Genomic DNA, 26751 nt, shown 5'->3' with positions numbered 1-26751 from the left:
TATTCGCCTTTTCAGGGAGGACTGTCATTAGACCTCAATTTTTCTTTCTGCTCTCCCCTTCTGTCATGAGTGACGAACAATTACTGCAACGTCTTCAGAATCAAGCTTTGGAAGACCGTCAAGAACCCGAGCGACGAGATAGTATTGAAAGCCAGGACAGTGATGTGGTAAGTGAATGGACAAGGTTTTACCTCCCACTCAGCTGCTGGGTAAACCGGACATGACATGAATCGCTTTGGGAAATGTGGCAGTAATGCTTTATTCTTGTACAGGATAACGAAGAGCACTCTCAGCAGCCTATTCGCACAGAAGGACGTCAGACTGGCCCAAAGGGTGTCCTTGCTGACTACGCGTATCATAAACAACTCAAATCGGAGGCTGATCAAGCACGTCTGAGAGCGTATCATAAACGCATGGTAAATCAGGCTATCACCACTACCTCATACGGCCAAGATCAGCAAGAACTTGTATTAGAGCACATCAACAGCGATGAAGATGATATAGATAATGAGGATGAAAACGCTATTCAGGCTTACAGACAACAACGTCTCAAGGAATTCGCAAGAATAAGTAATCCTGCCGTCCGTCGTCAGCAAAAAGTGTTTGGTCAAGTGGACGATATTGATGCAAATGAATATGCAACCATCATTGATAACGAGTGGAAATCAGTACCCATTGTCATTCATTTGTATGACGAGGTATGTTGATGTCAGCGTTCGCCGGCGGGGAGGTTCATGCATAGGGTTAATAACATCAACAACTTTCCCCCCTTTTACAGAGCATTCCCCATTGTCGTCAAGTGGATGATATATTTGCAGATTTGGCTAGAAAATATGCTATGGCCAGATTTGTTCGTGTATCCGCCCATGACCTTGAATTTGATTTGGTTGGATCTTCCGCTATCCTTGGCTACCGCGGAGGTTTGCTGGTGACCAATTTGGTCCGCCTCGTCGATTATGTCAATTCACGATTTGAGGTCGAGACAGTCGAGGATGTGCTTCTAAAGTATGTTCCACGTTTTCTAAAGAAAGGGGTTCAGGTTATATTTAGATGAGGAGGGTCAATGTTTAAACCATGATCACTACTGACATCCTTTTACGTTTCCTTTAGATACAATGCTGTTACTGAGGATGATATTTATGACGCCCCACCGGCCACCACCCGTCAAAACGCCAGCGATGACGAAGACGACGATATTTAACATACCCCACCCGTTCTGTTATCTTGTAAATACTGTAACTTCTTAGCTTAGCTGCTCTCACGAGGAATTTCCGTCTCTCTCATTTAAGTCTACAAGAAAATATGTCACTGATAAATCTTTTTATTCCATTAATGTGTCTGTTTTTGTCGGCCATGATATGATGCATTAGAATGAAACAAGGGGAGAAAAAAAATAATACAAGAAGTTATTTTTTTTTGTGTTGCTTTTTTTCTGTGTTTGTTTTCTACACGCGACAATGCCTGTCGAAACATTCTGTATTACTGTAGAGAAAACATGAGAGGGAAAGACTGGCTCAGCCCACCCAGAGTAATAAATCCAAAAGATTATTTGACTACACACCGTGCGCCTCCTTGGAGGGCACATCCAATAAAAATGACGACTGTAAAAAGAACCATTACTGAGGCGGTTGTTGTCTAGTTGGAAACGTGCGAAGTCAGAAATGAAAAAACGGTCAAACGTGGAAAAAGGACGAAAAGGCATACTCACTCATGTCGAAGTCTACCCAGCTCTGATCTCAAGGCAGATATCTCTTGACCCATATCATAGTCACGTTGCTTCAAAGTGCCGATAAACTCGACAGCTGGGGGCACGTTAGTCAATGGAGGTGTAAAAAACTTTGTTAGATCTGAACTCTTACCCTTGCTTAAAATCTCCCACTTGCTTTGCTTTAAATTGCGATCCAAAGGAAGGGAATCACGAAGTTCATCAAACAACTCCTTCATCTCCTTCCTTCTCTTTCTTTCTGCAAGCTTGTGACTAACCCGAAGTTCAGGACTACGAGAATAAGGAGTCTCAGGCTTGCCCATTGTACTTCCATAGTCCCGAAGGTGATCTGGTCGTGGAGCCCTAGGGTCGCTGGGTGAAGTGTAGGGTTCTCTTGCGCGATTCAATCCCACCACTGGCAACGATGCTCGTCGGCCCAAGATCGGGCCGCCATTATTACCTTCATCGACGAGTTGACTGGTACGACGATTGGTAGGATAAGGTTGATAGTGATCATTGGGTGGGTATCGCGATTGGAAACCATCTTGCTCCGTTGGACCGGGTGGATAAGGAGCGGAATGCGTGGGTGGAGGGCTCGACGGAGCTGAAAATGGACCTCCTCGCTTGTCTTCTTTGATGGCCGGAAAATGAAACCCTACAATAAAGAAAATGTAAAATACCACATGGGTTATTATTTAGCGGAAATCAAAATACAACACCTATGTCATTCATTACCTGTGAACCGCCTGTTGGGATCAGTCGACGGAGGTTGTGGCAACTCAGAATTGGCAATGGAGTGACGCCTTTGGAAGGGTTCATAGCCGGAAGGTGGTGGGGGAGGGGCAGCGTTCGATTGACGATGAGCATAATGATTGTAGTATGGATCATCGTATGGCTTTGCTTGTGCAAAGGGCGCTGGGGAAGGTGATCGAGAAGGGGCATCGTTGGTAGCAATGGAACCGCGCCGGCTAACATTTCTTGATGTGGGTATAGGTAGGTTGATATCATGCAGTGAAGGGCGATGTTCCGAAGAATGTAACGCTGGGTCTGTGATAGAACCTCTTCGACTATTATAGGTGTACGAAGGAGATTGGTGAGCCGGTTCAAGAGGTGACAGGGTTCTATTACTACTACTAAAATGTTGAGCTTGCGATTCTGGTCGTCCACCTGTGTTTGTAGCAATATTTGGCGTGGCCGTAGGTCTGTTTAAAAACATGCCAGACATGCGGTGATGTAGATATTCATCAGTAGATTGTGAGGGTGGTTGTGAGTATTGATCTGGCATGGGTGAATGGGGATGATGTTTGGCTGGTGGAGAATCCCACTTGCGTTCATCTACGTGCAGAAAAAGGTAATGAGTAACCAGTCCGTGGGCAGTCAATCAAGTTTTGTCGAGTGGGAAAAATAAATAAAATAACAACATGCACATTACCAGTATCAACCACCATATCTGATCGAGACGATGACGATAGCAAATCTCTTGGAGACGGCAGCAGATGTCCAGGCCTGCTATTATCTGTTGCCATTCAAAACTAGATTTAAAAAGGGGATAATCACAACAACAAAGAGAACGAATATATGAAAAAAATGTGTATGAGCTGGATTTCGGAGGGCAACCCCCACAAAAATAAAAAACTTAAGTATTTCTTTGTGCAAAACCCCAGGCTATTTTTATTTTCATGCCCACACTGCGGCACACAATTTGCTAGGTTTACATTGATAAACCCGTAAGAACGCTCGATCATAAGCTACTGCATCGTTTAACCATGCGCCGGGTTTTTGGCAATTCAATAAACCATTTGCTATGTAAAATATCTTTTCTGGCCCAAGGTTGGCCAATGTACCAGGGATTTCTTGTATCCGCGTGGAAGTTCCATCTTTTAGCCGCTGGCTCCATGCTTTGTGTGCGATATGCATACTTGCATGCTGTCTTAAGACCCATGCAAGTGAAGCCATGCTGGTTTCCGACTCTAAGCAATGCCGTCTTGCCGAATATGCATCTTTGGTAATTGAACTCCACCAGCTCTTCATTTGACCCTCGTAATTAAATTGGCTCCCCAGTTCATCACAGGCTTTCTAAAACCACGTTTGAATCAAACACCGTTTTGGACAGGGTTAATACTAGACAGCTACTTAGATTTTTTTTTCGGGCTGGCGAACATGCACAAGTACTTACTATCATCTGCTCAGCTATTTGTACGCCTATTCGGCTATACATAAGGTAATCTGGCTCTGACGATGGGTCCGAGAATACCACTCCTGTTGGAAGATAGATCTGTGGTTGAATCAGCATTTACACAACGACAGGTTGCGGAGATGACTACTCCGCCTCGGCCACCTTCGTTTTCCCCAGATTTATTGCAGCGCTCCTACCTTATTGGTGATTGGCTCGTAGTGAATCAAGGTGTCCTGAGGTGAAATAGGCCATGTGTTCTGGTCGATTGTTCGGTTCAACAACGCCATTTTGCTCATGTACTCCCATTGTCGTGCTCTGATAGCGTTCTCCAAATAGTTATTGGTAACGATGAGGTCTTGGTAGTATGTATGCCAACTTGTGTTCGGCGACATGGTTTGATTCCTGGCATAGGGATTGCCGACCTCCAAATTTAGGGATTCTAGCTAAATGGATGAGCCGAGCTTGTGAGCTAGAACACTACAAATGATTTCCTTTTATTAAAACTTACCTTTCGAATCGCATACCCGATCGTCGGTCGATCCATCCAACCAATTTTTGACAAAGATAGCGCAAATGTTACCTTGATATCATGGAAAATGCTTTGTAACAATTCATTCAGCTGCTCATCTACACTTGGGAAGTGGGAGCCAATCAAACTGCTAAACAGGGAGGCGGTTTGAGTTTCACACAAATTGTTTTCTTCAAACACGATATCTCCATGGATGTTTCTGATCGCAAATCGTGCTTCCATGGGCATTTCGTTCGCAAAAGTCAGCAGAACATGCCACGTGAGATAACTATGGATGACTGCTCTTTTCTCGACAAGAAGGATTTCTTCCAGCTTTTGCAGATATTCGGGGGTTCCTAAGCTGACGTATTCCGGACTGTTGTTGATTGCTACACCAAAATACTTTTGCCAATCCATGGAAGGAACCAACGAATTGATGTCTTCAATTGGTCGAGGCAATGCAGTCGCTTTGCTGAGGTAGAGCTGTTCTGGAGCTTCGCTCACATTGGCTAACCTACTTTCTATGCCAACAAGTTGATCTGCCCATACAGCAAGATCTATGCCTTGACCAACATGTACCCCGTATGCTGAAAGGATCGATAGAGTCTTCATGACATTATGGCGAAAATCGTTAACTGAGTCATTTGATTGATAACTTGCTATAGATGGGAGAGTAACGCCCGCTTGTTGGATGCTTAAAATATAGTTTGAAGCATTTTGGACATTCTAACCATGGTGTGCCATATCAGAAGTCATATAACAGCTTTCATTGTTCAATTGCGTTGTAGATTGCCTTACCTGAACAACCTCCAGCCGAAAGAATGGAAAGATGTCATGTGTGGCCAGATATCCCAAAGCCTCAGCTAGATCGGAACTCTGGTGCCTAGGACTCGTTATGTTATAGATGCTATCCAGCTGATACAGCACAGAATTTAAGCTGGTCAAGTTGGATACGTTGCGATGAATACATGAATCATAAAACTGGTCCAATTTATTGAACTGCTGGTTGACTTCGGCCGACATGTTGATTTTCCTTCTGAAAGGATCCAGTATATTCAGTCTGATATACTCCAGTACACGATGCTCGTTTGAAAACTGGCCAGTAGTGACTTCATTCCCACCTGTTTTGTTGGTACATAATTAGCGTAAGGTTCAGTGAATTTCTATCATCTACAGACCCCTATTGCATAATAGACTCTTACAAGTGTAGGCATGGAAGTCATCACAGGGGTTGACTGTGGTATTGACGGACTAATGCGAAAATGATGTCAGCAGCTATCCCTTTGTTCATTACTTTCACCACCCAAGATACACCACCTGAATTATATGAGCTGCTGTGCTGATGCAGTGGTCGTCAGAACACAATGACTAAAAAAACCCATATTTTTTGGCTGTTAGTTGACCAGGTCGAGATTGGCGGCGCATTGTTACACCAAGCTCCTCATAACAAGCCGCATACTCACTTTGTCGAGTGTGCTCATATCCATACTGCTGCCGTGATGGTGGCCACCACCTTGCACTTGAAACAGATAGGCAAACAGACACATTCCAATGAACAGGAAAAAGCAGGCAAAGGCCAGTAGTTTTTCCCGAACTGTAAACTTATCGCCGTATGTAGGAAATTGCTGCTCTGGTATATCGACTTCATCATTGGAATCAGATAATAGTGGCTGGCGCTGCGTGTTTTCGTTCTGCATGTCCATTACGATAGAAGAGAAACGAGGTGTGAGTAGAAAGACAAAAACCAAGAAAAAAAGGACCGAGTATGTTTGTAGCTAATATATAAAAATGGACAGCGCTGTGGCGATCTTTCCCTATTCGCGACCCCATCAGCAAAGCCATATCATTTTATTGTGCGTTCCACTCCTCAACGAAATTATCCAATTCCTCGGGCAGTTCAACTCCAGTTTGCTCCTTGAATTCGGACAAAAGAGTAACAGCTTCTTGATATTTCTTCTGCTGCTCCTCCTCATCTATCGTCACATTGGCCAGGTTGATCAATGCTTCAGCTAGGTTGATGGTATTATCTCCCTTGACTTCCAAGTCGATCTCCGGTACAGACAACACTCGTTTGTAATAGTCAATACCTGATTGACAAATGTGTTAAACACCCGTGGCAATACACCCAAATTCTGCATCAGTCTTACCCTTCTTCAGTTGCTCAGCCGCCTTGGTTTCTTCTTCCTTCAATTCAGTCTTGGTGTCAGATTCCTCTTCATCCAAAGTGTCAACTTTACCCAACCAATAGTTGGCCAAAGTAAGATGACAATTGCCCATACCAGACAAGGCCACGACATTCTCTTCATCGTCTAATATAGATGGTATTATCAGTGAGATAGCCCCAAGCAATCGGGACATGGCAATGTTGCTACGTACCCTTGAGAAGCTTCGTATACTGCTGTTGAGCCCAGTCATTTAGAGGTTGCATGTTTTGCAATGCATCCTGGAAATCTGCATTTGTCTGTGCAATATTGATAGCCTCCAAAATATCATCGTCGGAAAGTAGTCCGGATGACACTGCTTGTTTGAGATGATCAAGTCCCTTCAATATGCTGCTGTTAACCTCTTTGGCATTTTCATCCGCTTCGCGTGCCTAAAGATATATGTGGTTCAGTTGAAGAAAAAAACGAGCTTCTGAATGAATTTTTTTCTTTCTTTCTAGACTTACGTTGCTAAGAATCAATTTAGCCATTGCTATTCGCAATTTGCTTTCTGTTTTCTTATCTGATTCTTCGAGAGTACCGACTTCTTTCAAGGTGTCAAATCCAACTTCCAGTCTCTCCTTCGCAGCGTTCAAGAACGAATCAAGCTCTTTGTTGTCTAACATTGTGCCGAGATCGTATAAAGCAGAGCCGTATGTGAGATGGAACGAAGCGGGGATTTGTTCCTCGGCCTCCCAGTTGCGTAGGATTCTGTCGCATTCATGAATAGTGCCTCTCAGAAGAGGTAACACAACATCTGTTGATTCACCCATGGCTACATAAAGTTCAGGTTGGTATGGGATCATCAAGGTTCATGAAAAGCATTTGTGCCAGTCGATAGCAGTTAGCTTGCTCACATACCTGATTTTTCTTTGGCACTTTCATACAGAGCGGTGACTTCTCCCAGTTCATCGCCTTCCTCTACCTCCTTGTCCAAAATGACCGTCTGCGTCTTATCCTCCTCACCCTCAATTTTAGACTTCTTTGCTGCTTTCTGAGCGGCTACTCCTTTCAAGCCTCTAGGGCGCTTTTTGTCTGCAGGTGCCATGGTATGGTTGAAGGATGGAAATTTTCAAAAGTTTTTGTGACAGCATATTTTAAACGTCTTGGAAGTTGCAAAAAACGCTCGAGACGTCATCAAAAGTCAGTGAAGTGCTTGAGACCAAAGTAGGATAGGAACCAAAAGAGTTGAATTTCACTGCTTTGGGATCAACTGAGCATGCTATCAGTTTGTATACCTTTCGTTAAAGGAATCTGTTGGTACGGGCTCGATCGGGAGATGCTGGGTTCATTTAGTTGCTTGCCTTGTCACCGAAGGCTTTTTCTGCAATGAGCATAGCACGGCTAGTCAGTAACCTGTTCACAGCACTCGTTATTCCACTATGGGAGTGCTTGTAGGCGAACTCATTGCCATAGGGATTAGTATGGAGTTTCAAGGTGATCGCTGGGGTTTTGTACGGGTTGGGTTGCAAAACCCCACAGCGTCTGAGCCCCAAAGGCGGAACAGCGGCTGTCACAAATTGCAGCTCTCCACCATTTTGTCAGGACCGAACTGCTAAGAAAAAAAAAAAAAAAAAAACGTCAAAATAAGAATCAGCAGCATTCAAATCTTCAACACCTTTCATCGTTTCTTCTCATATTGCGCTACTTCCGCTTTGGTTTACGTTTTTACCATCATCACCGGCCATCCATGAACGTTCTAGTATACACAGGGGATGGCACTTCCCCTAATTCCGTCTCTCACACTGTGTCTACCCTGAAGTCGCTATTGGGTCACTCCTACGATATCATCAAAGTCGATGCACAGGCCCTCGACAAAGAACCGTGGGAAGCTACTTGCTCTATGCTTGTCATGCCAGGTGGTCGAGATCTTCCATACTGCCATGATCTGAATGGCCCTGTCAATGCACGCATTCGCCACTATGTATCGGAAGGTGGTCGTTACTGGGGCATTTGTGCAGGTGCTTATTATGGTTGTCAAGAAATTGAATTTGAAAAAGGCAGAAACGCAATGGAAGTCATCGGCAAGCGCGAACTGGCTTTCTTTCCTGGTTTGTCTCGAGGCACCATGTATCCAGGGTTTATTTACAATAGCGAACGAGGCGCTCGTGCCACAAAGCTGTCAATTGACAGAAATAAGCTGATGAACCTGTACGCAAACAACGACGCCGTACCATCTGAAATCGACACTTATTACAATGGTGGTGGTTACTTCGTCAATGCCGATCAATACGAATCCGTTGAAGTGTTGGCGCGCTACACTGAGAAAGGAATCTGCCAAGACGAGGAATACCCTGCAGCTGTTGTTCACTGTCGGGTGGGTAAAGGCAGCGCCATCCTGGTTGGTACTCACCCAGAATACGACGTGGCCAGGATGAAAGACAACTTTGACGATTATGAAGGTACTGATATGATCCAAAATCTGATGTTGGCCGATCCGTCGAGAAAACAGTTCCTGAGAGCTTTGTTCGCCCGTGTTGGACTCAACGTCGTTGGCTATACGAAACCCGTTCAGGAGGATGCCAAACCTCAGCTACAGGAAAATCACGTTCCTGCTTTGACTCCGCTGTACCTATCGGGCTTTCGACTTTCACAATACGAAGAGGTTGTTGCAAAACTGAGGTCCACCGCGGACGCGTCTTTCCACCTTCGTGATGTCAATGATACCTTTTGCATCAAGTCACTGCCTAATGAACCAGCCGTCGATTTGGGTACCCTTAACTTGAATGAAACGGATGATGAACCACAAGAAAAAAAAATCAAAGATATTCTTGTAATAGATAAGCCAAGTATAGAACCTGTATGTCCACCTGGGTACCTCACCAAGTACTTCAATATTGCCAACTTTTATGAACATCTCAAGAAACACCGATCTCAACAGTGGGGAGGTGGTGGTTGGTTCTCATATGGCAACACCATGCTTTATGGAGAGGTAGTGACCAGCACGCAAACAATGCTAGACAAGTAAGTAATGCTTTTTTTCTTGCTGGGCAGAAAGTTGGTTAATGGTCTCGCTGGGGGCACAGGCTAAAGTTCTCCCTCTACCTACCTGCAGAAATTTTAAATTCAGCCAAATATTACCCTCGGGTTTGGTGTGCCTGGCAACTAACCAGGTAGCAGGACGTGGTCGAGGACGTAACGCTTGGGTATCTCAATCTGGAGCTGTTCAGTTCTCCATGGTGATGCATCACTCCATTACGCTCTCCAATGCCCCCGTTGTGTTCATCCAATACCTGGTGGCCTTGGCGGTAGTTGAAAGTATCCGCACTCGCAAGGGGTACGAAAATGTACCATTGAGACTCAAGTGGCCCAATGATATTTATGCGCAGGTTCAAGAGAAAAGTGAGAGAGGTGAACCCACGACGGTACTCAAGAAAGTCGGTGGATTGCTGGTCAATTCTAGTTTCTTGAAAAACGAGTTTTTGCTTGTTGTTGGTGAGTACTTTTTCCACTAAAGCAAGCAGCACCTATCAAACAAACCAACCCCATTCATACTATTATCTACAGGCTGCGGAATCAACCTGAACAACCCATTCCCGACCACTTCCATCAATGATGTAATACATGCCCATGATGCATCCTTACCCAAGTTAACTCCAGAAGATACCCTAGCTGGCATCCTTGTCACGTTTGAAGAAATGTACAATACGTTCTGTGACAAGGGCATGGGATCATGGTTTTTGAACAAGTATTATGAGCGATGGCTGCATAGGTAAATAACCATATTGAAAATATGCTGTGCAAGGGAAACCGAGTTTTAACCTGTATTCTTTCTTGGCAGTAATGCAATCGTAACCTTAACTACGCATGATATGGAACAAGTCAAGATTACGGGCATTACTACCGACTATGGGCTTCTTGAAACTGTGAGCACTAGTAACCCTAGCAAGCGGTTTACGCTTCAACCCGATGGAAATAGTTTTGATATGCTGAAGGGATTAATTGTACGCAAAGAGTAGACTTTTTTAAAATAGATACTGTGAATACAACGAATTGGCCGCACAATGGAAGGATGGGACGTTTCGTGCGGGTGGCTTGGATAAGAGTCAGCCAATTCAAAGTTAAATTTCAGCGGGGGTCCGACAATTTGGTTAAAATTGAGGACACGCAATAAGACACTTGACAGCGTGAAACAACAACCACTTTTTTTGTGGGAGTGTTTTATTATCCCCAGCTTCTTCAGTTCATCAACCTCTGATTTCACTACCTTTTGGTTTGTAGTTTGGAAAGCTTCATTCCTTAAAAAGAAGGCATGACCTGCCAACCTGTCAAAACTGTCGGCCTGATCTTCAGTAAGAAGAAGATTCAACGGTCTGGATTCGTAGGCCTTCCGGAATATGCCAGGTACAGCCCCCCTTATCGAGAACTACCTTGGTGTTATATACTTCATATTCCTAACGCTATTACAGTCAACATGGGCTTCGCATCGTTCACGTCGACTTGGATGACCCCATGGCCATGAAAATCAACTTTGACTTGATCGTTCACAAGCTGACCGATCTGATCGCAGCAGCCACAAAAGGACAAGTGGACGCCAAACGACAACTTGATAATTTCGAACAATACACAAAATCACATCCAAAAACCATTATCTTGGATCCTTTAGTACATGTCGATCAACTGATGGACCGGCGAAATACCTTTGAGGTCCTCAAGGCTTGTCTGACTGCTCATACACACGACCATCCTGATGCCACTGAGCCTCTGTTCTACTTACCAAACCACATTTGCCTTCCAAACATTCATGCAACATTTTCCACACAAAATCTCCCTTTTCCTGTAAGTGTCTGCCACCATCCTAGAGCAACTCAACCCTCAGTAACCAATGATGTTATTTCCCCCCCCCCTTATTAGATATTATGTAAACGGGTGTCGGCTTGCTCATCAGAGGAGGCCCATAAAATGACGCTTGTTCCAAACCCTCAACATATACATCTGCTTGGACCGTATTACGACAAGAACGAGCCAGTGATATTTCAAGAATTCATACAACATGACGGTGTCATCTTCAAAGTTTACGTTGTGGATGGCACTTCATTTGTTCAGGTTCGGCCATCTTTCAAAAATGTAACGTTAGAAGGTAAGTCGTCTGACCGAATTTAGCCAGCGAGTGATAAAGCAATAAGCTAACCTGACCTTAGATGACCTTTTACATTTCGACAGCCAGATTGTGCCAAAAGCGTTTGAACAAGATACCCCACTTAATAGTAATCAGCAAAATGGCACTCATCATCAGCACGACTCGATTTTGCAAGCGTTTTTGACTAGAGATACGAACAACATGCGCATTCAAAAGGAAGCCGTTTTCGATCACCGAAAAATTGAGTTGATTACTCAAAGATTGTTTGAGCAATTGGTACGACATTGGGTGTATTTTTTGTTGACGCGTGGCATGGAAGAGCAGGGACCTTGTTCTGCTATCGTGGTGTGATCCTTGGGAAAAAGGGCTAAACTATATGTATTTCGGTTACTAATCCTTTCTACTCAACTCTTACATCATAGGAATTGACATTTTTTGGATACGATATTTTGGTCGAAACCGGTCCCAAGCATCGACATTTTGTTGTAGATGTCAATTACTTTCCCAGTGAGTCACTCGTTTACTTGTTTTTCCGTCGTGCCTCTACTTCCCCACTGAACTATTTCCACTGCACGCAAACAGGTTTTAACAACATACCCGATTTCCGTGAGAGATTTGTAGACATTATACTGAGCAGGCTCAAGAACGTGGAATGAACGCTTTAGTAGTCATTTCCGTATTACACCCTTTTACATAAAGCAACTTGCTATACTTGAAACTGTACTCGTTCTTTCCGCAATGTGGAGACGCGCGCTGCGATATTGGGCAGCGTGCCTTTTTTTTTTTTTTGGTCCCACGGACGACTATACACAAGAGTAGCTTCTTTTTTTATATGGATTTAGAAGGGAGGAAGGAAGGAAAATCAAGAAAGACTAAGCAAAGAAACACGTTGCATCAAATGGCAAGCAGATACATATGTCAACATTTGCGAAAACCAAAACATAACACTATGGTACAGTGGCCAACGATAACAAAAGGCATAATGGAAGCGAGTGGTAACAAGGAAGAAAGGCATATAGGAAGGAAACATAAAAAGTCATGAGAAAAACATCTAGCAAGAAGTAATGGGAATGATATAGTTGATAGGTAGGAGTGATTTGGTTTTGTTGGTCAAGAGGATATTTCGAAAAAGCGGCTATCACTCGCTGTGAGTCGCATCCGTGTGATCCGAAGGCTTAGTAGTGGATGAAGGTACGCTGAGGGACATGGTGCTAGGGCCAGAAGCGGTATTAATTACAGTAGCATTGGCACTGCGTCTCAATCTATCGAGTTCTCGTCGCAAATTATCGTTTTCGCGATGGAGAGACTCATTATCTCGCAATATAGCCTGCATCTTTTGTTGCAGTTGATCCTAAAAAATCCATGTCAGTAACACATCAACATGCATGTATAGGGCAGGCCACGTATCGCTTACCATGCCGAATAAAACATCCGTGGAACTGGATAAAGGCTTGGGTTCCATGGGTTCCATAATGGGAAAGGGTGCTCGTCGAGATTCGGAGCCGGCGCGGCTTCTTGAAATGTTGGGATTGGAAGGCCCTCCTCCCATACCACCATACAAATCAGTCAGAATCATACGTTGTGTTTCGTTCTGTTTTAACAAGGCCTCCAGATGGGAGGTAAGGATATGTGCAGATGCTTGTTCGGTTAAACGTGGAGCTTGTCCACGAGATAAGGATGATGAAGGCGAAGTGGAGGGCGACACAGATACGGATGAATGAGCAGACTCATGGTATTGGGTATCAATTTTGTCTGGACGTTCGGTATGTGGTAAGGAAGTCGACGAAAGAGGTGTAGAAGATCCACCCGTCAGTTCAAAACGTCCCTTCTTTCGGCATTCTAATGGAACGCTGGCCGTAGACGATGCTGTATCGGATGTATGCCCTTCTCGATCTTTGCTATTATCTCGAGACGTTGCCCGCCCAATCTCCCGTGTAGGTTCGACAGAGAACCGACTGATTTTACCGGACGGGCTGTCTCTATGTATAGAATGTTGGGATGTTGAGTTTTCTCTCGACAATGGAATGGTCTCGAAACGCACTTGTTGGGGAGAAGTGCCAGCTGGTGGTTGCTGCTGCTGTTGCTGTTGCTGGTTATGCTGAATCTCAAATCTGGATTTTCGGTCTTTCGGTTCTGCTAGATGATTAGAAAAGGCAAAAAGGAACATAGAGAAGCTCTGTGCCACACTCACCTAAATTGTCTTGGCTGCCAGAACGACTGATGGTCCTATCCGTATCTGAATTGACATCATTGGTGGGCGTGCCTGCTCGATGCGTTTGGTTGACACTGAAGCGCCCCTTCTTGACTTCAGTCTCAGACGGCTGTGTCGGTGCATTGGACGCAGCTGTGTTTGGCGACGCACTTGAACCGGAAGTCATTCCAAGGCCAACCAGCATTTGATGACTACTGCTTGCGCTGCTTCCAGCGCTATACATGCCACTGGGTTCTTTCGGATCCGGCGAGGCTGACGAAGGCGACTGACTCATTTGGATACCAAAAGGCGAAGCCGGGTTGTACTCTGAATTCGAATCTTCAATGACAAACCGTGACTTTCGAGGAGCAATGGCGGTTGGGATCACCAATTCTGGATTTTGAGTGGAAATGGTGGTTACGTGGTGGCTAGAAGGACTGGGGGCTGGGGAAGGACTTTTGACAACAGCGTCGCCGAACGAAATGTGCTTCTTGCCGCCACCAGCGGAAGCAGGAGTGCTTGATTGAGACGGATGACTTTGATCAACGGCGAATGTGACCGACGATGTTGGTGGATTGGCTTTCTCAGTTTCTTCGCTGGTTGCAGATTCTTCTGTTTCGTTCTCCTCGCCATCAAAGTCCCACTGGGTTGTTCTCGAGATGGAATGATGCTTCTGAGGCACCTTTCGATGTGGTCTCTGGTCAAGTGGCGGAAGTGATGCAAGCAATGTTTTGACCAGATAATCTTTCTTTTTGGCCTGCTTAAAAAAGGAATGTTGCAAGAGTTTTTCCGCACTTGGTCTTTTTTAACAGCGAAAAGAATGTTAGTTTCATTCCAACTACTCTATAGCAGATTCGTACTTTTTTTTTTACCTCTTGGCTGGATCTTTGTTCAAACATAAATCAATCATTTCTTTGAATTGCTTTGAATACTTGCGCTTGGCATGCTCTCGAATAAGTGTCGGTGGGTCGTTCGATAATGTCATCATTAACACCTGCGGAAGGAGAACGTTGAGTATCGCCGCGAGATTTTTTTGGATCACCGCCAATCAAAAATGAGCGGGACAGGAGGAGTTTCTTACCTTCATTGGCGGGAATTTGGCAAACGGTGCATGACCAGTAGCAAGCTCAATGGCGGTAATGCCAAAACTCCAGATATCTGCTTTATAATCATATCCTGCCTGCTCCATAACCTCGGGAGCCATCCAGCACGGCTAGAAGAAATAAACAGAAGGTGGATTTTTAGTAAAACGCATCCAGGAAGTTAAGTGAAAAAACCCCCATCATGGAATGGCCCACGCCAGTCAGGGTGAATAATAAGCTTTTTGTTCCCCCAATTACAATTTTTAATGAGCGTAATTACCCTCCTACATAACGTGTATGAGGGGTGCCAGTCCGTGCAAAATAAAATGCTTACCGTGCCAACAAAGGTCTTTCGAAGACCACTTTCGCCGTTCTCGACCAGCGAGCTGGATACACCAAAGTCTGCAAGTAGAACGGAGCCATCGTCGTCCATTAAGAGGTTACCAGCCTTCACATCGCGATGAATATGGCCATTCTTGTGTAAGTATATAAGGCCCTCAAGAGCTTGTTTAAGAACGGTGGCAATGCTGACTTCATCGAAACCTTCGGGAAAGGCCGTCTTCATAATATCCAAACAGGAGCCTCCAGAAAGGTAAGGTGTGACTATGTACAGTTTTGAACCATTGACAAACGAACCATAGACACGAAGGACATTAGGGTGTTTTGATAATGCCATGAGAGCTGTTTCACGCTGCGAAAAGAAAAAATAAACAAGGCCATGAGTGAAAAAAGTTTTGCATGTAAACAACAAAAAGGATCGGTACTTTACCCGAAGTTCATCAATCTGATTTCGTTCAAACAAATCAAGGTCGATAATCTTGATGGCTATTCTTTTGTTAAATGGTTTATAAATGGCGCTATACACCACAGCAGAAGATCCATATCCTAGGTTGAGAAAAGTATCAGCATCTCGCCACTTACGTACTGTTGTTATAAAAAACACCCGCTGCCCACCACTTACCGATAGGTTTACGGATTTCAAAGTCTTCAACGCGGTTGGACCATGACCCATCACTGAGCTGATGAAAATTAGCAGCAAGGGAACTGGTCATGGGAGAGCTCATACCGCCTTGACCGTTTTCATGAAGATGCATATTGCTAGGAAGCTTTGCCAAATTGAGTGTGTCTGACATGCTGAATGTACGTTTGCTGTGGTGAGGGTTGTGAGCAGGACTTTTGACTTGGGTAGCAGAGCGATTCAGCCGTGTATGATTAGCAGAAATGCCAGAACTCGAAGTGGCAGACATTGGGGAAGATCCAGACACAGGGCTAGTGGTAGAGGGAGGTTCTTCACCACTCGGACTGACCGAGATCGCGGAATGGTTCGAAGATGTTCTTGATATGGTCGGGAAATTAGAACTCATGGTACTTTCTAAGATATGAGTGGTTTATCTTGGCTATCTTCTCTTCTTGAATAAAATGCTGATTTCTCATGTAATCGTGCGCCCGAATAGCAATTTTTAGGTAAAAAAGCTCCAATGAATACCGGTAAAGTTAGTGCCAGTCAGCTGGCTGGAAGAAAAAATAAATGGATCAAATCAGCCTGGCAGGAGTCACGTGGATCGCGTATTTTTTTTCCTACTTCATGGAGGATAAGCAAGTCCGGCGGTTGCTTGGTGGTACTCTCATTAAAACGAATGGTGTACAAAATATTCTCAGTTTCTATTTGGTCCAACACTCTTTGTGCTCTCGTACAAGCTCCTGCGTAGTGGAGGCCAACTCCCCATGGCCCGGTCGCTGTACAACGGCAAAACTGGACTATATCATATCCGGCATGCAGCACGTAACCGGACGGAGAACATAATGTTGCACAGAGGGGTGGATTTATTATATACATGATGGTTTAGAGAACTTCTTGTGGTGACTATGGTAAAGCAGCAGTGATAATGTTAAATGATAATTCCCATGGATGAGAGTGTTGTACAATGGGTGTGATGTGGTGGGTTTAACGACTGCAAGTGTATGAGCGTCGGCATCGCGGAATCATGGATTTCGATGACTGAGCCTGGGCATCCTGCAAGGGTGTTCGGTTCTCATTATTCGACATTTCTTTGCTCATAATGAATTTGTGAAGAACGCGTGATGGCGAGCGGGGGTATGCGGAGGAGGATGATAGATGGGTGGATATTATATCCTGATCATTTAGTCGAGTGCCTGTCTGTTGATGGTGTATGTTCTCGGTGAAATGGAAGATAGGCTTATCACCATGGGCCTCGGCTTCTTCATTGTACACCCAATTCGGAAATAATCCGGCTTGAATGTTGAGGCTGGAAATGCTTGTTTTGGATTGTAGAACAAGCCTGTTTTGATGGTCATAGACAGGAACATTTCTATTTGGTGCCCGGTTATAGAAAGATTGCTTTCCGTCAGGGACTATAGGCACAAAGATGTTGGCAAGAGCAATCATACTATGGCCTATCTCAACTTCCTGGCCGTAGCTGTCCTCAATACAGATCGAAATACGCATTCTTCCTTGACTATTAAGCCAGTTCAAAATGTCATGTCGGTCACCTCGAACTTGGAAATGCATTTGTGCGTTTCCAACTGCTGCCCCCTCATGAATATTGATTCTACAACGCTCTCCAAATAATCGATACTGGAAATATGACTTGGATGCTTCCTTGCCATTAGCTGCATTTGTCTTGGACAACGGTATCGTGCAGTTGGTGGAGACGAGATTGAAATATAGTGTATGCAGGTCCCGGCCGTTTCCTATTTGGTGATAGGTAGGTTGAATAGATGAGGCGGCCGAAGATTTAGATATGGTGGAGAAGTCACCAGTTATATGCGATAAAAGAGAATCTTCAGAATGGTCGGCGCTGTACACTGTTTCTGTACTTTCGGTTGCGTCCATAATTGAAGTGTCATTCGCACCACTTTGGAGTATTTGTGGATGAATTGTATGCATGTTTTGTAAATTCGATTCAAGTTTTTCTGGCATATCAACAACAAATAATCCACATTGTAGTTCTAAATTGCACTTTTTCAAAACTGGGATATATGGAGCACCCTGTTCAAGGTACTGCTGCACCTCACTAGCGTCCCCAGTGTCTTGTAAATATTTTGCATCGCGCAACGACATATCGAAAATAGGACAATGTCGATCTGTTGGTGTCGTTGGACAGATTTTTAGATGCAGTGTAGCATCTTGCTTGACGAGGTAATTGAGTAACTTTGCGGATAAACAATAAGTTAACGTCGTACTCCAATTTGACTTGAGAGAATTTTTGTTAAGTTGTGATTTTATCAAGGTACTCGGTGGTAGTAAGTCATTAACCGAAGAGGGTAGTTTGAGATCGATTTCGCATTCTATAAAAAAGGTGCTGGAAGGTACCAAAGGCAATTTTGAACCTTGAAAAAAAATTAGTGCACGTTGTGTATATGCAGTTGGCTACCTCAGTGACTTATCACATACCACTTCTGATGACGATGACGATAGCATGTTGGCAGGTCTTCGTCAGTACTATGGACATCAAAAATTTAAAATGGTAGCAAGAAGGAATAAGCAAGAAAAGAGAAAAGCATTTGATTAAATACAAGTATTTTCTGGTTGTAAGCGTTGCAAAGTCAAGTAGCTTGGTTTGCAATCGTTGCGAAATATAACTAAAGAAAGCAGGTATCGTTTCACATGAGGGCATATTTACTAAATGAAAAGACGTAAAAACAAACGACATCCAAAAAGTATTCGACTGGCCGCCTCCTTAGTCACCAAATTTACTGCGAATGATGCTGTACCATAGCATCCGCATCAATTTGTTTATTTACATTCTTCAAAGCTTGACTGATCTCTCAACGCTGTTGTCAATATAACACCTTCCGCTTGGAACCAATGATTGCAAAGCTTCATATCTGATGATGATGATATTCTCGTGTTTGCTGTTGTTGACTTTGAATGGTGTTGTCAATATTACGATTTAACTTGACATATGTAAAATTTAATGCTAAGGACTATATTAAATATTCAGTACCATGGTAAGTTGATTATGCCCAGCCAGGGGTTTGCCTGATGCTCAAAAATAACGCTGCCTACCGCTGGAGACGCACGATGTAGCCAGTTGATGTTTCAGCCATATGATGTATGTCTCCTATTGCCACCAGTCTCCTTCGCAGTTCATACTGAAAGACACCTGACAAATTTACCAAGTCACTCATACGCAAAAGTTTGTTATTTTTTCATATTGGGAAAAATAGTGAGCGGATATCGACAAATATGATTGCTAACACCGATACAACTAAAAAAATGTAGTAAAGGTATTCTAATATTTTCATCTATAAGAATTGTAGATGTATGCAGAAGTGATTCACGATTGAGTTTGTTAATATAATAATAAAACAAAGCGTTGTATGGAAATGGTTAACTAAATGACCAATTCCTCTATAAAGTACACTATATAAATTTATCAAGGATATGCAAAACTACTTCCTCTTATTGCCACTCGCAAGTCCTGTGACAAGCAATGAACCTCGGCTCATTGTATCGACTTTCCATCCTTCCCGGGTCAACAAGCCCATGACAGCCGGATATAGTCGAGACTGTCCGTGGTCAGAATGCTTGCCAATACCAGTGACAATACTTAATGGCTTGATTTTGGTTCTTCCTGCTCGCATGGTACTCCTAGACCACCATTGATTGACTCCCTCTTTGACGAGTTCAACGGCCTCAGCAACTGTCAGACCATGGAGATCCAACAAATGGTCATCATTTTGCCTAATTCTGTCGGGTAGGAAAATACGCATTTAATAAGAGCCGATATGTCATGCATGACTACTGGATACAGCATACCTATGTTGGCGGATAATGGCTCTGGCTGCTCTCATATTCCATTCCTTTGCCGCCACGTCCATTTTGCGACCCTGAACAATTATAAATTGATGTGTGAACACAGTGGAGAACAGACCCGTGTTTATCAGATATATCACTTACTTCGTCTGAATAATAATAAGCGATACCGCCTTCGCCGTTTGTCTTTCCTTTAGCTCGCCGATAAGCATCAGCAGCTTTCCGGTAAACCTCGTTACGTTGAAGAACAAGACTGAATGCGATATCTCGACATTCCTCCGGATCGTCCTCAATATACTCCTCTGTATTGTCGATTAACAGGTATTCTGGAATGGCTCGGATCTCCTTTGCAGCTTCTGCTGCTCTCAACTTCGCTTCAACACGGTCATTGGCTAACATTGGGAACGCTTCCGACACAATTTCCCCTGTAAGTGGATCGAATTTGATCTCCTTCTTGTCATATAATGCAAGTTCCTGCAGTCGCTCTTCAATCATGATCTGCTCCTTCTCACGATCGCGTTCTCGACTCAGAATCAAATCGACCGCCATTTGAACAACTTCACCTTGGTCGTGGATGTTCAATATTTTTCCTTGCAACGTAGCGCCTACGACAAGCCTTCTGATTTCGTTCTCATCTCTTCCAGGCAACAACAGTTTGGCTTGATCTATAGCGCTATGAACCTTTCGAAGCTCTTCCCAATTCTGATTTGTCAAGAGCAAAGGTGATGTGTTGGTCAATCTCGAGAGCTGATCGACGCATTCTAGTAGATTCCCTTGAAAGCGTTTCACAGTGGTGTTAATGACGGTCTTACTAAGACGCGGGAAGAGGTGACTCAATTCCGAAACTTCTTTCTCGTACTCCAACCAGCGATTGGGTTCCAAAGGGGCCAGTGTCAACGGCTGGGGGTAGGTGCCATTGCGAATAGAAGCAGCGTTCAGACCACCTGAGTCCCATATCACAGTCTTCTTGTTTTTTTGACCCTGAGTCTTACGAATTTGACGTGGTTGCTTTTGCGAATTTTGACCATTGTTGTCCGCAAGCATTTCGTCTAGGTTGTTCAAAAATCGGCCTGATACATTATCTGCCTTAGTATCAACTTCGTCACTTGATACCTCCTCCTCCTTCAAAAACATATCATTGAGTATAATATCGGTAGCGGATTGCAAGTCTCCATCTTGTTCTTGTAGAGCTATCTCCAATTCCTCCTGTGGTATGTCTGGGAAACACCTCATGAGAAAATCTATTTTAGGTAGTTCATCTTCTGCCTCGCTAGGCTGCGGTATGGAAGTAGAGTTGTCGTCATTTGCAGGCACATATTCGGGTATATCCAGCGACTTCGTAGTAGTAGGCTGTGATTCTGCAATGTCGTCTTCTACCGCTGGAGCGTCTTTTGCGAGCATGGATAATATTTCAAAACTGGATGCATAGTTTTTGGTATCGTTCCATATGGCGGCAATAAGAGAGGCGTCAAGGGGTGGACAAAATATAGTCTTTTATTTGGTGTGAGTCTGACGTATAGATCAAACGAATTAGAACCAGCTGGGAATGCTCATAGTCACCTCTAGTTTTTTCCAATCGTTTGCTGAAATGTCAGAGTTCTTTCCTCTTTCATTCGGTTTCCGTTTTGCAGCTGTAAACTGCTTGTCTTGCAATCTACCCATTTCAGTGGATTATAAATAAAATGGAAGGTGGATTGGGGGAATAAGCTGCTATTAAACGGCCGAAACGGATTTTTTACGAAATTTATTTTGTGGCAATGATCTATGCTGACTCTGGCTGTTCCACTTCCTCTTCACCTTCTTCCTTAGGTGGTTCTCCAACAGTAAAGCGCTCGAGCAATTCAGGCTTGGTAGCCTGGTCACCATGTGGCATGAACTCGACAGTAGCTTCCTCTAATTCCAAAACCTCCTTGATCTCTTTGCTGTTAAATAGAGATAATTCAGAAAAACCAAGTCGATAAAATTCGAAATGAAAAATTGGCAAAATGCACCTACCCAAGAGCTTCAGCAAGGTCTCTATTGTTGGCAGACTTGGTCCACAGAGCCAGTCTGAAGAAGGACTTTCTGACGGACAATACAACACCACAGATCTCATGCTCAAGCTTGAATTGCTCTCCAATGCATGCAAGGATCTACATAACAAGAAATCCAGGGTTAGGTTGAAATTGGACGAAAGATCAAACATAATATGAAAAGAAAAACATACGGCATTGAGCCAGAGCTGGTTGACAGCCTCACCCATTTGCTTGGTTCGTTGGAATTGAACACTGAATTTGCCTCCGTTTTCATTAATGGGATCTTCCCACTCTGGTCGGATACCCTTCTTAAACACGAAGCAGTTGGAGCCAACATCCAAACGAGTTACTTTGGTGATATTACTCCAGGAGCTGTCAAGGACAAAAAACAGTCAATACACAATGTATGTTGAAAATGACGTTATCATAATAACGATTTCGCTACCTCCAAAAGTCTTCAACAGTGCTGAATGAGAAGACTTCCTTCAGATTCTGGGCCCAGTTCTGAGCGCTGTTCTTGCGACCAGGATTGTCGAACCAAAGAGTCCATGTGTTGTGAAGTGGGTGCTTAATGCTGTAGTCTAGCTGCAAAACAGGGTCTTGAGCATTCTTGTTCTCCACAACGACAACTTTTTCGTTTACGTCGGCCATGATCGATTGTAAAGTACAAATTGGCTGGTTATTTTTTTTTTTTTTTTTGATAGCAATTTTCGAATTCAGGTCCACCACAAGACGGGTTAGGGTTACAAATCAGAGCCATTCGTGACGTCACGCCTCAGGTGGAGGTGGTTCTTTCCCGACCTGACTTATCAAGAGCAAGGCGTGCTGGCAATAGGATCCTCCTCTTTCACTAGCAATTCATGTATGTATCTATACAAGCGGTTTAGACATTGGATTCTATCGACACATCGATGGATGAATGAATGATGGATGTGATGTGATAACTAACGATCATGTCTTTTTTTTTCTTTACTTTTTTCTGCATTGCCATTCTCATTTTTGAAATTCAACAAACATCGACATTTTTCCAACAACGTTGTTACTTTTGGTATTGTACACGACCGTATTTTCACCTGTCGACTTCAATACGCCCCTACAGTTTGTCATACACCATGGCCTCTCACAAGATTGCTAAGCCTGCTGGCGCTGCCCCAGCTGATGAAATCGAGTTGAGCGTTGCTCAAGCTCTCCTCGACCTCGAGAACAACGTTGCCGAACTCAAGAAGGAGCTTAGACCCCTTCAGATCTCTTCTGCTAAGGAGGTGGGTTGAACAACCATTGTACTTCCTATGGGTCGATTTTTGTTCTTAATGTTAATTTTTTTTGCTCCCCAATTTAGGTTGAGATTGGCGGTGGTAAGAAGGCTATTGTTGTCTTCGTCCCTGTTCCTCAGCTCAAGGCCTTCCACAAGGTCCAGCAGAGACTCACCCGTGAGCTCGAGAAGAAGTTCTCTGACCGTCACGTTCTCTTCGTTGCTCAACGCCGCATCATGCCCAAGCCCACTCGCCACTCTCGCCAGAAGCAGTCTCGCCCAAGATCTCGCACTTTGACTGCCGTCCACGAGAAGATCTTGGACGATCTCGTTTACCCCACCGAGATTGTTGGCAAGAGAACTCGTGTCAAGGTCGATGGTTCCAAGACCATCAAGGTGTAAGTACTGGCAAGCAATGATGAATTTTTGTAAAATGGTTGCTAATTCCATTGATTGTCCCTTAGCTTCCTCGACACCAAGGATGCCACCTCTTTGGAATACAAGCTTGACACTTTCTCTTCTGTCTACCGCAAGCTTACCGGTAAGGAAGTCGTCTTCGAGTTCCCTGCCACCACCGAAGTCTTGTAAACGACCCCTCGCTAGATTATTGTGAGAGTGTTTTGTTCCAATTGCAAGGTGCATTTTTATACATAATAAAAAACCAAAAGAACAACGGCAATTGCTTTGTACACCGCCAATGGTGTTTAAATTAACTTGAGCAGTGGTTTAATGTTTGGTGTGCGGGAAAGGAAAGAAAGCGTATTTAAAAAATTTAGCATGTCCAGTTCAAAGCCTGGAACGGATGGCTACTACTTGGGCACGTGCTAGTATCACCTTCTAGGCGCCAGCCACTGAAGCTAGAGTGTAGGTTTATTGGTCATTTCCTTGTCGAACATGGAAGTGGTGGCGGTCTGTGTAAGCACCGCTTTGCCTTAGAAACTAGTCTCTTATTTCTTGCATCCAGAACCATTGCTTACCATCCCAATATGGTGATGGTGGAGTGTCGGGAGCGGTGTTCCGTCTACCGGTCCCTCAGCTAGAAGGGGGGCCATCTTAGTATACCGAGACCACTTTTCGAGGATATCGTAGTTCCTGAGTTTTCTTATATCGCTGTGTTTCTGGAGATGCCATTGAATGAAGACCTGTAATCCCCTTGTCAACGCTGTGTGTATTATAAATAATATAAAAAAAGCAGTAGTGGCAAAAACGAACACATGCGGGTAAATAAAAGAGAAAAAAAAAAAATAGCTGGTGGAGGAGAACAGACTCAGTGCTTGTCGTTTGGACTGCCGCACTTTTTTATTTCTGGCGATGCAAACTGAACCCGACCCTAATTTCGCGCCTCCACCTCCTCTTGGCTTCTCATCTTTACGCCTCATGCAGACTATGGCGAAGCCCATAATCGAGGAAGTCTCGGCTGAACATGACAAACACAAATCCGCTCAAGGGTCTGATCTGATTATCAAGAAATATGAATCTCCAGAAGCTGACCGAAGCAAAGACCGCACAAAGGCAAGCAAAGTAGCTAATGCTTGTTTGACTTGCCGAGGGCGAAAGTTGAAATGCGATGGAATGCACCCCTGTAGCCGATGCCTGAAATCCGGTAACAGCTGCACTTTCCCCGACGGCGTTACCCCTAGTCAACGGAAAACAGTCAGCAACGACGACTACAACTCTCTCGAGGAAGCCGTCGGAAAACTCGAAAATCTGTACAGCAGTTTATTTCAAGGTACAAGGGGAACCGAGCAAGCTCGAACTATCCTGCTGGAGCTGTTAAAGTCACTTCCAGAGTCTTCCTCTGGGAGTCCCGTATCGAGCCCGCAATCGCCTTTTGAAGCTGTAACCAGCAACGGTCGATCTTCTACCCATCCGCCCATGGGGAGTAATATAAGCTTTTCACTTCCTCCGTCTAATCAGCCTGCATCTGAACCTCTCGCCACCGCTGCACTTAATTCCGTTAATATTGACGTTATTCAAAGCTTGAGCTTCGCCCGCGGCCAGCATTTCATGGGCGAAACAGCTTTTTATATGATGCCTGCCGAGGCAAAACAGCAATTCCGAAGCAGTCCGACTACTGAACCACCGTTTCCTCGTATCACAGCTATGCCTCCCACCATATCCTTTGACGACCAAGTTCATCTTATTGATGTATTTTATCAGCATTTAAATACGTATTTTCCCATCATGAGCAAACCACTGATGTTGAACCAACACTACGCCTTTTACCATGGTCAACCATCTTGTCTCTCTCCGTTTTTCATGAATTCCATCTTTGCGGTCGCTGCTCCGTTTTCTGAAAATGCCCGCCAGTACTGTCGGGATTCCAATGATGGCCGTAAAGAACTCCACACTGCAGGTGATCAATTTCTGCAGTACGCAGTCCACATCAGGGAATCCTACATGGATGCTCCACGTATCAGTACCATTATCGGCTTGACCCTGCTATCTTTTCGGCTGGAAACAGAGAAGTTTAGCGAAAACTCTATGCGATCATGGATGCTATCTGGTGAAGCTTTCCGCATGAGTCAAGATATGGGACTGCATCGCAACTGTGAGAACATGGGCATCAGCGCATCTGATCAACAACTCCGTTCTCGCATTTTCTGGGCCATTTTTTCCTTTGACAGGACATTGAGTATGATGCACGGTCGTCCTCTAGCATTTGACGAAAAAGATATTGTAAGTAGTGGTCTTCTTTGTTTTTTCCAGTCAGCCCCAGTTGCACATGCTCATGACGTTCGCTTGTTTGGCCCGCGTAGGACGCTCCGTTACCTGAAATCGAACTTGAAACGGATGCTGATATGAAGGAGACGTTGAGGCGATTCTTGCAATATGTAAAGTTGAGCAAAGTATCTGGTCGCATCATTAAGCACAATTATTCCCCTCAGTCTGGTACGAGGGCATCCTACAAGGTAAGAAAAAACATGTCTAATCAGGCCACAAAAAAAAATAATTCGCCCGTCCGTTTCTTCGGGGGGCTGTTCCTACCAAGCCTTGTTTTTTTTTTAAATTAAGAAGCAAAATGATGCCACTGATCCTTCCAAACTGACCCATATTCCCATGTTTATATAGCAAGATGCAATGCTTTCGACCCTCGACTCATGGTTGGCTTCAGTGTTGATGGATCTACCCGAGGATATGAAGTACGATCCGTCGAACGCTGTGGTTCAGAAAGATAATAATTCGCCATCGCTACGTCCACCATATAACCAAGGGGCCATAGCGAAGGATGAACTACCAGCATCACAGTTTGCGAAATTGTTACATCTCAAACTACATACATTATTGATTTTGTTGCATCGACCTTATATTGCCGACACGGCTGGTGCATCAGGTCAAAAGCCACAGCAACCCAGGTTGATCGTTTCTCGGCCGTCCTTGGATATCTGTACATATGCCTCAAGTATTATCACACACATCTGTAATGAAATGTCGGCAAAGGATCTTTCTCTATTGGCAAAAACGTGCTCTGGCCTATATGCTATGATCACCGCACTTCGGATTCACCTGATGAATGCTCTTTCAAATGAATCTAAATTGATTGCTGTAGGAGAAGCTAATTTCGAAAGAGCACTACGACTCTTAAAATCGGTTTGGACAACTCTTCCAGGTGAAATGGTGTCAGAAACCATCTATAGTTTGGAACAGCAGTATCGAACAAAAGGCAAACAAATGATGGGCAGCATCAAAAACGGCCCTATTAGTCAAAGTCCCATGACTGACAGTACGTTGTCTACACCTAACGATCCACAACAACGCAT

The 26751-nt window shown here is 44.2% G+C and overlaps 13 protein-coding genes across 13 annotated transcripts; 5 read left to right on the top strand and 8 right to left on the bottom strand.

Moving 5' to 3' along the window:
* The first annotated feature begins 3 nt into the window (after positions 1–3).
* On the top strand, positions 4–1284 carry K450DRAFT_245278 (uncharacterized protein). Its single transcript, XM_051589722.1, has 4 exons — positions 4–167; positions 273–698; positions 779–1005; positions 1111–1284. The coding sequence occupies exons 1-4, from the start codon at positions 66–68 to the stop codon at positions 1199–1201; spliced, it is 846 nt and encodes a 281-aa protein (XP_051443742.1). The 5' UTR covers positions 4–65; the 3' UTR covers positions 1202–1284.
* On the bottom strand, positions 1275–1782 carry K450DRAFT_245276 (uncharacterized protein). The gene is made up of 2 exons (XM_051589721.1): positions 1705–1782; positions 1275–1635 (listed from the first exon to the last, which is right to left on the bottom strand). The coding sequence occupies exon 2, from the start codon at positions 1583–1585 to the stop codon at positions 1367–1369; it is 219 nt and encodes a 72-aa protein (XP_051443741.1). The 5' UTR covers positions 1586–1635; positions 1705–1782; the 3' UTR covers positions 1275–1366.
* On the bottom strand, positions 1336–3307 carry K450DRAFT_245273 (uncharacterized protein). Its single transcript, XM_051589720.1, has 5 exons — positions 3138–3307; positions 2441–3040; positions 1860–2360; positions 1709–1802; positions 1336–1635 (listed from the first exon to the last, which is right to left on the bottom strand). Exons 1-5 carry the CDS (start codon positions 3229–3231, stop codon positions 1617–1619), a joined length of 1308 nt encoding a protein of 435 aa, XP_051443740.1. The 5' UTR covers positions 3232–3307; the 3' UTR covers positions 1336–1616.
* Positions 3308–3346: 39 nt separating this feature from the next.
* On the bottom strand, positions 3347–6451 carry K450DRAFT_245263 (uncharacterized protein). Its single transcript, XM_051589719.1, has 8 exons — positions 5853–6451; positions 5707–5757; positions 5592–5640; positions 5188–5510; positions 4390–5115; positions 4079–4324; positions 3882–3980; positions 3347–3781 (listed from the first exon to the last, which is right to left on the bottom strand). Exons 1-8 carry the CDS (start codon positions 6090–6092, stop codon positions 3383–3385), a joined length of 2133 nt encoding a protein of 710 aa, XP_051443739.1. The 5' UTR covers positions 6093–6451; the 3' UTR covers positions 3347–3382.
* K450DRAFT_245259 (uncharacterized protein) lies at positions 6293–7936 on the bottom strand. Its single transcript, XM_051589718.1, has 5 exons — positions 7895–7936; positions 7452–7828; positions 7058–7365; positions 6766–6982; positions 6293–6698 (listed from the first exon to the last, which is right to left on the bottom strand). The coding sequence occupies exons 2-5, from the start codon at positions 7636–7638 to the stop codon at positions 6493–6495; spliced, it is 918 nt and encodes a 305-aa protein (XP_051443738.1). The 5' UTR covers positions 7639–7828; positions 7895–7936; the 3' UTR covers positions 6293–6492.
* Positions 7937–8143: 207 nt separating this feature from the next.
* On the top strand, positions 8144–10643 carry K450DRAFT_245252 (uncharacterized protein). Its single transcript, XM_051589717.1, has 4 exons — positions 8144–9554; positions 9646–10025; positions 10098–10302; positions 10372–10643. The coding sequence occupies exons 1-4, from the start codon at positions 8281–8283 to the stop codon at positions 10547–10549; spliced, it is 2037 nt and encodes a 678-aa protein (XP_051443737.1). The 5' UTR covers positions 8144–8280; the 3' UTR covers positions 10550–10643.
* A 1-nt stretch (position 10644) lies between these two features.
* K450DRAFT_245251 (uncharacterized protein) lies at positions 10645–12433 on the top strand. The gene is made up of 6 exons (XM_051589716.1): positions 10645–10934; positions 11000–11369; positions 11445–11670; positions 11732–11946; positions 12093–12177; positions 12253–12433. Exons 1-6 carry the CDS (start codon positions 10843–10845, stop codon positions 12324–12326), a joined length of 1062 nt encoding a protein of 353 aa, XP_051443736.1. The 5' UTR covers positions 10645–10842; the 3' UTR covers positions 12327–12433.
* A 327-nt stretch (positions 12434–12760) lies between these two features.
* On the bottom strand, positions 12761–16445 carry K450DRAFT_245242 (uncharacterized protein). Its single transcript, XM_051589715.1, has 8 exons — positions 15905–16445; positions 15713–15828; positions 15278–15634; positions 14943–15074; positions 14734–14855; positions 13862–14661; positions 13085–13806; positions 12761–13021 (listed from the first exon to the last, which is right to left on the bottom strand). Exons 1-8 carry the CDS (start codon positions 16305–16307, stop codon positions 12809–12811), a joined length of 2865 nt encoding a protein of 954 aa, XP_051443735.1. The 5' UTR covers positions 16308–16445; the 3' UTR covers positions 12761–12808.
* A 437-nt stretch (positions 16446–16882) lies between these two features.
* On the bottom strand, positions 16883–18416 carry K450DRAFT_281407 (uncharacterized protein; the record flags this gene model as incomplete). The annotated part of the gene is made up of 2 exons (XM_051593396.1): positions 16883–18294; positions 18359–18416. The coding sequence occupies 2 exons, from the start codon at positions 18414–18416 to the stop codon at positions 16889–16891; spliced, it is 1464 nt and encodes a 487-aa protein (XP_051443734.1). The 3' UTR covers positions 16883–16888.
* A 684-nt stretch (positions 18417–19100) lies between these two features.
* On the bottom strand, positions 19101–21500 carry K450DRAFT_245234 (uncharacterized protein). The gene is made up of 5 exons (XM_051589714.1): positions 21284–21500; positions 20782–21214; positions 19868–20313; positions 19727–19797; positions 19101–19657 (listed from the first exon to the last, which is right to left on the bottom strand). The coding sequence occupies exons 1-5, from the start codon at positions 21383–21385 to the stop codon at positions 19360–19362; spliced, it is 1350 nt and encodes a 449-aa protein (XP_051443733.1). The 5' UTR covers positions 21386–21500; the 3' UTR covers positions 19101–19359.
* K450DRAFT_245230 (uncharacterized protein) lies at positions 21484–22437 on the bottom strand. Its single transcript, XM_051589713.1, has 4 exons — positions 22184–22437; positions 21930–22110; positions 21719–21855; positions 21484–21640 (listed from the first exon to the last, which is right to left on the bottom strand). The coding sequence occupies exons 1-4, from the start codon at positions 22387–22389 to the stop codon at positions 21583–21585; spliced, it is 582 nt and encodes a 193-aa protein (XP_051443732.1). The 5' UTR covers positions 22390–22437; the 3' UTR covers positions 21484–21582.
* Positions 22438–22628: 191 nt separating this feature from the next.
* Positions 22629–23703, top strand: K450DRAFT_245224 (uncharacterized protein; the record flags this gene model as incomplete). The annotated part of the gene is made up of 4 exons (XM_051589712.1): positions 22629–23000; positions 23078–23388; positions 23455–23531; positions 23594–23703. Exons 1-4 carry the CDS (start codon positions 22692–22694, stop codon positions 23701–23703), a joined length of 807 nt encoding a protein of 268 aa, XP_051443731.1. The 5' UTR covers positions 22629–22691.
* A 448-nt stretch (positions 23704–24151) lies between these two features.
* Positions 24152–26000, top strand: K450DRAFT_245210 (uncharacterized protein). The gene has a single exon (XM_051589711.1). It carries the CDS (start codon positions 24302–24304, stop codon positions 25793–25795), a length of 1494 nt encoding a protein of 497 aa, XP_051443730.1. The 5' UTR covers positions 24152–24301; the 3' UTR covers positions 25796–26000.
* The last annotated feature ends 751 nt before the right edge of the window (positions 26001–26751 follow it).

The sequence above is a fragment of the Umbelopsis ramanniana genome (assembly GCF_025399195.1).
Source record: "Umbelopsis ramanniana AG unplaced genomic scaffold K450scaffold_35, whole genome shotgun sequence".
Taxonomy (NCBI): domain Eukaryota; kingdom Fungi; phylum Mucoromycota; class Umbelopsidomycetes; order Umbelopsidales; family Umbelopsidaceae; genus Umbelopsis; species Umbelopsis ramanniana.
The sequence above is the reverse complement of the archived record's forward strand: the minus strand, read 5'-3'. Positions and strand labels throughout refer to the sequence as shown.

Coding starts and splice junctions, on each gene's coding strand:
- K450DRAFT_245278 (XM_051589722.1), top strand. CDS start 66: ATGAGTGACGAACAATTACTGCAACGTCTTCAGAATCAAGCTTTGGAA. Junction 168..272: donor AAAGCCAGGACAGTGATGTG/GTAAGTGAATGG, acceptor ATTCTTGTACAG/GATAACGAAGAGCACTCTCA. Junction 699..778: donor TCATTCATTTGTATGACGAG/GTATGTTGATGT, acceptor CCCCTTTTACAG/AGCATTCCCCATTGTCGTCA.
- K450DRAFT_245276 (XM_051589721.1), bottom strand. CDS start 1,585: ATGTGCCCTCCAAGGAGGCGCACGGTGTGTAGTCAAATAATCTTTTGG.
- K450DRAFT_245273 (XM_051589720.1), bottom strand. CDS start 3,231: ATGGCAACAGATAATAGCAGGCCTGGACATCTGCTGCCGTCTCCAAGA. Junction 3,041..3,137: donor AGATATGGTGGTTGATACTG/GTAATGTGCATG, acceptor TTCTGCACGTAG/ATGAACGCAAGTGGGATTCT. Junction 1,803..1,859: donor GTGGGAGATTTTAAGCAAGG/GTAAGAGTTCAG, acceptor ACGTGCCCCCAG/CTGTCGAGTTTATCGGCACT.
- K450DRAFT_245263 (XM_051589719.1), bottom strand. CDS start 6,092: ATGGACATGCAGAACGAAAACACGCAGCGCCAGCCACTATTATCTGAT. Junction 5,511..5,591: donor TGACTTCCATGCCTACACTT/GTAAGAGTCTAT, acceptor CCAACAAAACAG/GTGGGAATGAAGTCACTACT. Junction 3,981..4,078: donor ACGAGCCAATCACCAATAAG/GTAGGAGCGCTG, acceptor ATTCAACCACAG/ATCTATCTTCCAACAGGAGT.
- K450DRAFT_245259 (XM_051589718.1), bottom strand. CDS start 7,638: ATGGCACCTGCAGACAAAAAGCGCCCTAGAGGCTTGAAAGGAGTAGCC. Junction 6,983..7,057: donor CTAAATTGATTCTTAGCAAC/GTAAGTCTAGAA, acceptor ATATATCTTTAG/GCACGCGAAGCGGATGAAAA. Junction 6,699..6,765: donor GTATACGAAGCTTCTCAAGG/GTACGTAGCAAC, acceptor CATCTATATTAG/ACGATGAAGAGAATGTCGTG.
- K450DRAFT_245252 (XM_051589717.1), top strand. CDS start 8,281: ATGAACGTTCTAGTATACACAGGGGATGGCACTTCCCCTAATTCCGTC. Junction 10,026..10,097: donor CGAGTTTTTGCTTGTTGTTG/GTGAGTACTTTT, acceptor TATTATCTACAG/GCTGCGGAATCAACCTGAAC. Junction 10,303..10,371: donor TATGAGCGATGGCTGCATAG/GTAAATAACCAT, acceptor CTTTCTTGGCAG/TAATGCAATCGTAACCTTAA.
- K450DRAFT_245251 (XM_051589716.1), top strand. CDS start 10,843: ATGACCTGCCAACCTGTCAAAACTGTCGGCCTGATCTTCAGTAAGAAG. Junction 11,671..11,731: donor CAAAAATGTAACGTTAGAAG/GTAAGTCGTCTG, acceptor ACCTGACCTTAG/ATGACCTTTTACATTTCGAC. Junction 12,178..12,252: donor AGATGTCAATTACTTTCCCA/GTGAGTCACTCG, acceptor GCACGCAAACAG/GTTTTAACAACATACCCGAT.
- K450DRAFT_245242 (XM_051589715.1), bottom strand. CDS start 16,307: ATGAGTTCTAATTTCCCGACCATATCAAGAACATCTTCGAACCATTCC. Junction 14,856..14,942: donor CCAAATTCCCGCCAATGAAG/GTAAGAAACTCC, acceptor CTCCTTCCGCAG/GTGTTAATGATGACATTATC. Junction 13,807..13,861: donor TGGCAGCCAAGACAATTTAG/GTGAGTGTGGCA, acceptor CTAATCATCTAG/CAGAACCGAAAGACCGAAAA.
- K450DRAFT_245234 (XM_051589714.1), bottom strand. CDS start 21,385: ATGGGTAGATTGCAAGACAAGCAGTTTACAGCTGCAAAACGGAAACCG. Junction 20,314..20,781: donor TGTATCAGGCCGATTTTTGA/ACAACCTAGACG, acceptor CTACGTTGCAAG/GAAAAATATTGAACATCCAC. Junction 19,658..19,726: donor GCCATTATCCGCCAACATAG/GTATGCTGTATC, acceptor CCTACCCGACAG/AATTAGGCAAAATGATGACC.
- K450DRAFT_245230 (XM_051589713.1), bottom strand. CDS start 22,389: ATGGCCGACGTAAACGAAAAAGTTGTCGTTGTGGAGAACAAGAATGCT. Junction 22,111..22,183: donor ACTGTTGAAGACTTTTGGAG/GTAGCGAAATCG, acceptor TGTCCTTGACAG/CTCCTGGAGTAATATCACCA. Junction 21,856..21,929: donor ACCAGCTCTGGCTCAATGCC/GTATGTTTTTCT, acceptor CTTGTTATGTAG/ATCCTTGCATGCATTGGAGA.
- K450DRAFT_245210 (XM_051589711.1), top strand. CDS start 24,302: ATGCAAACTGAACCCGACCCTAATTTCGCGCCTCCACCTCCTCTTGGC.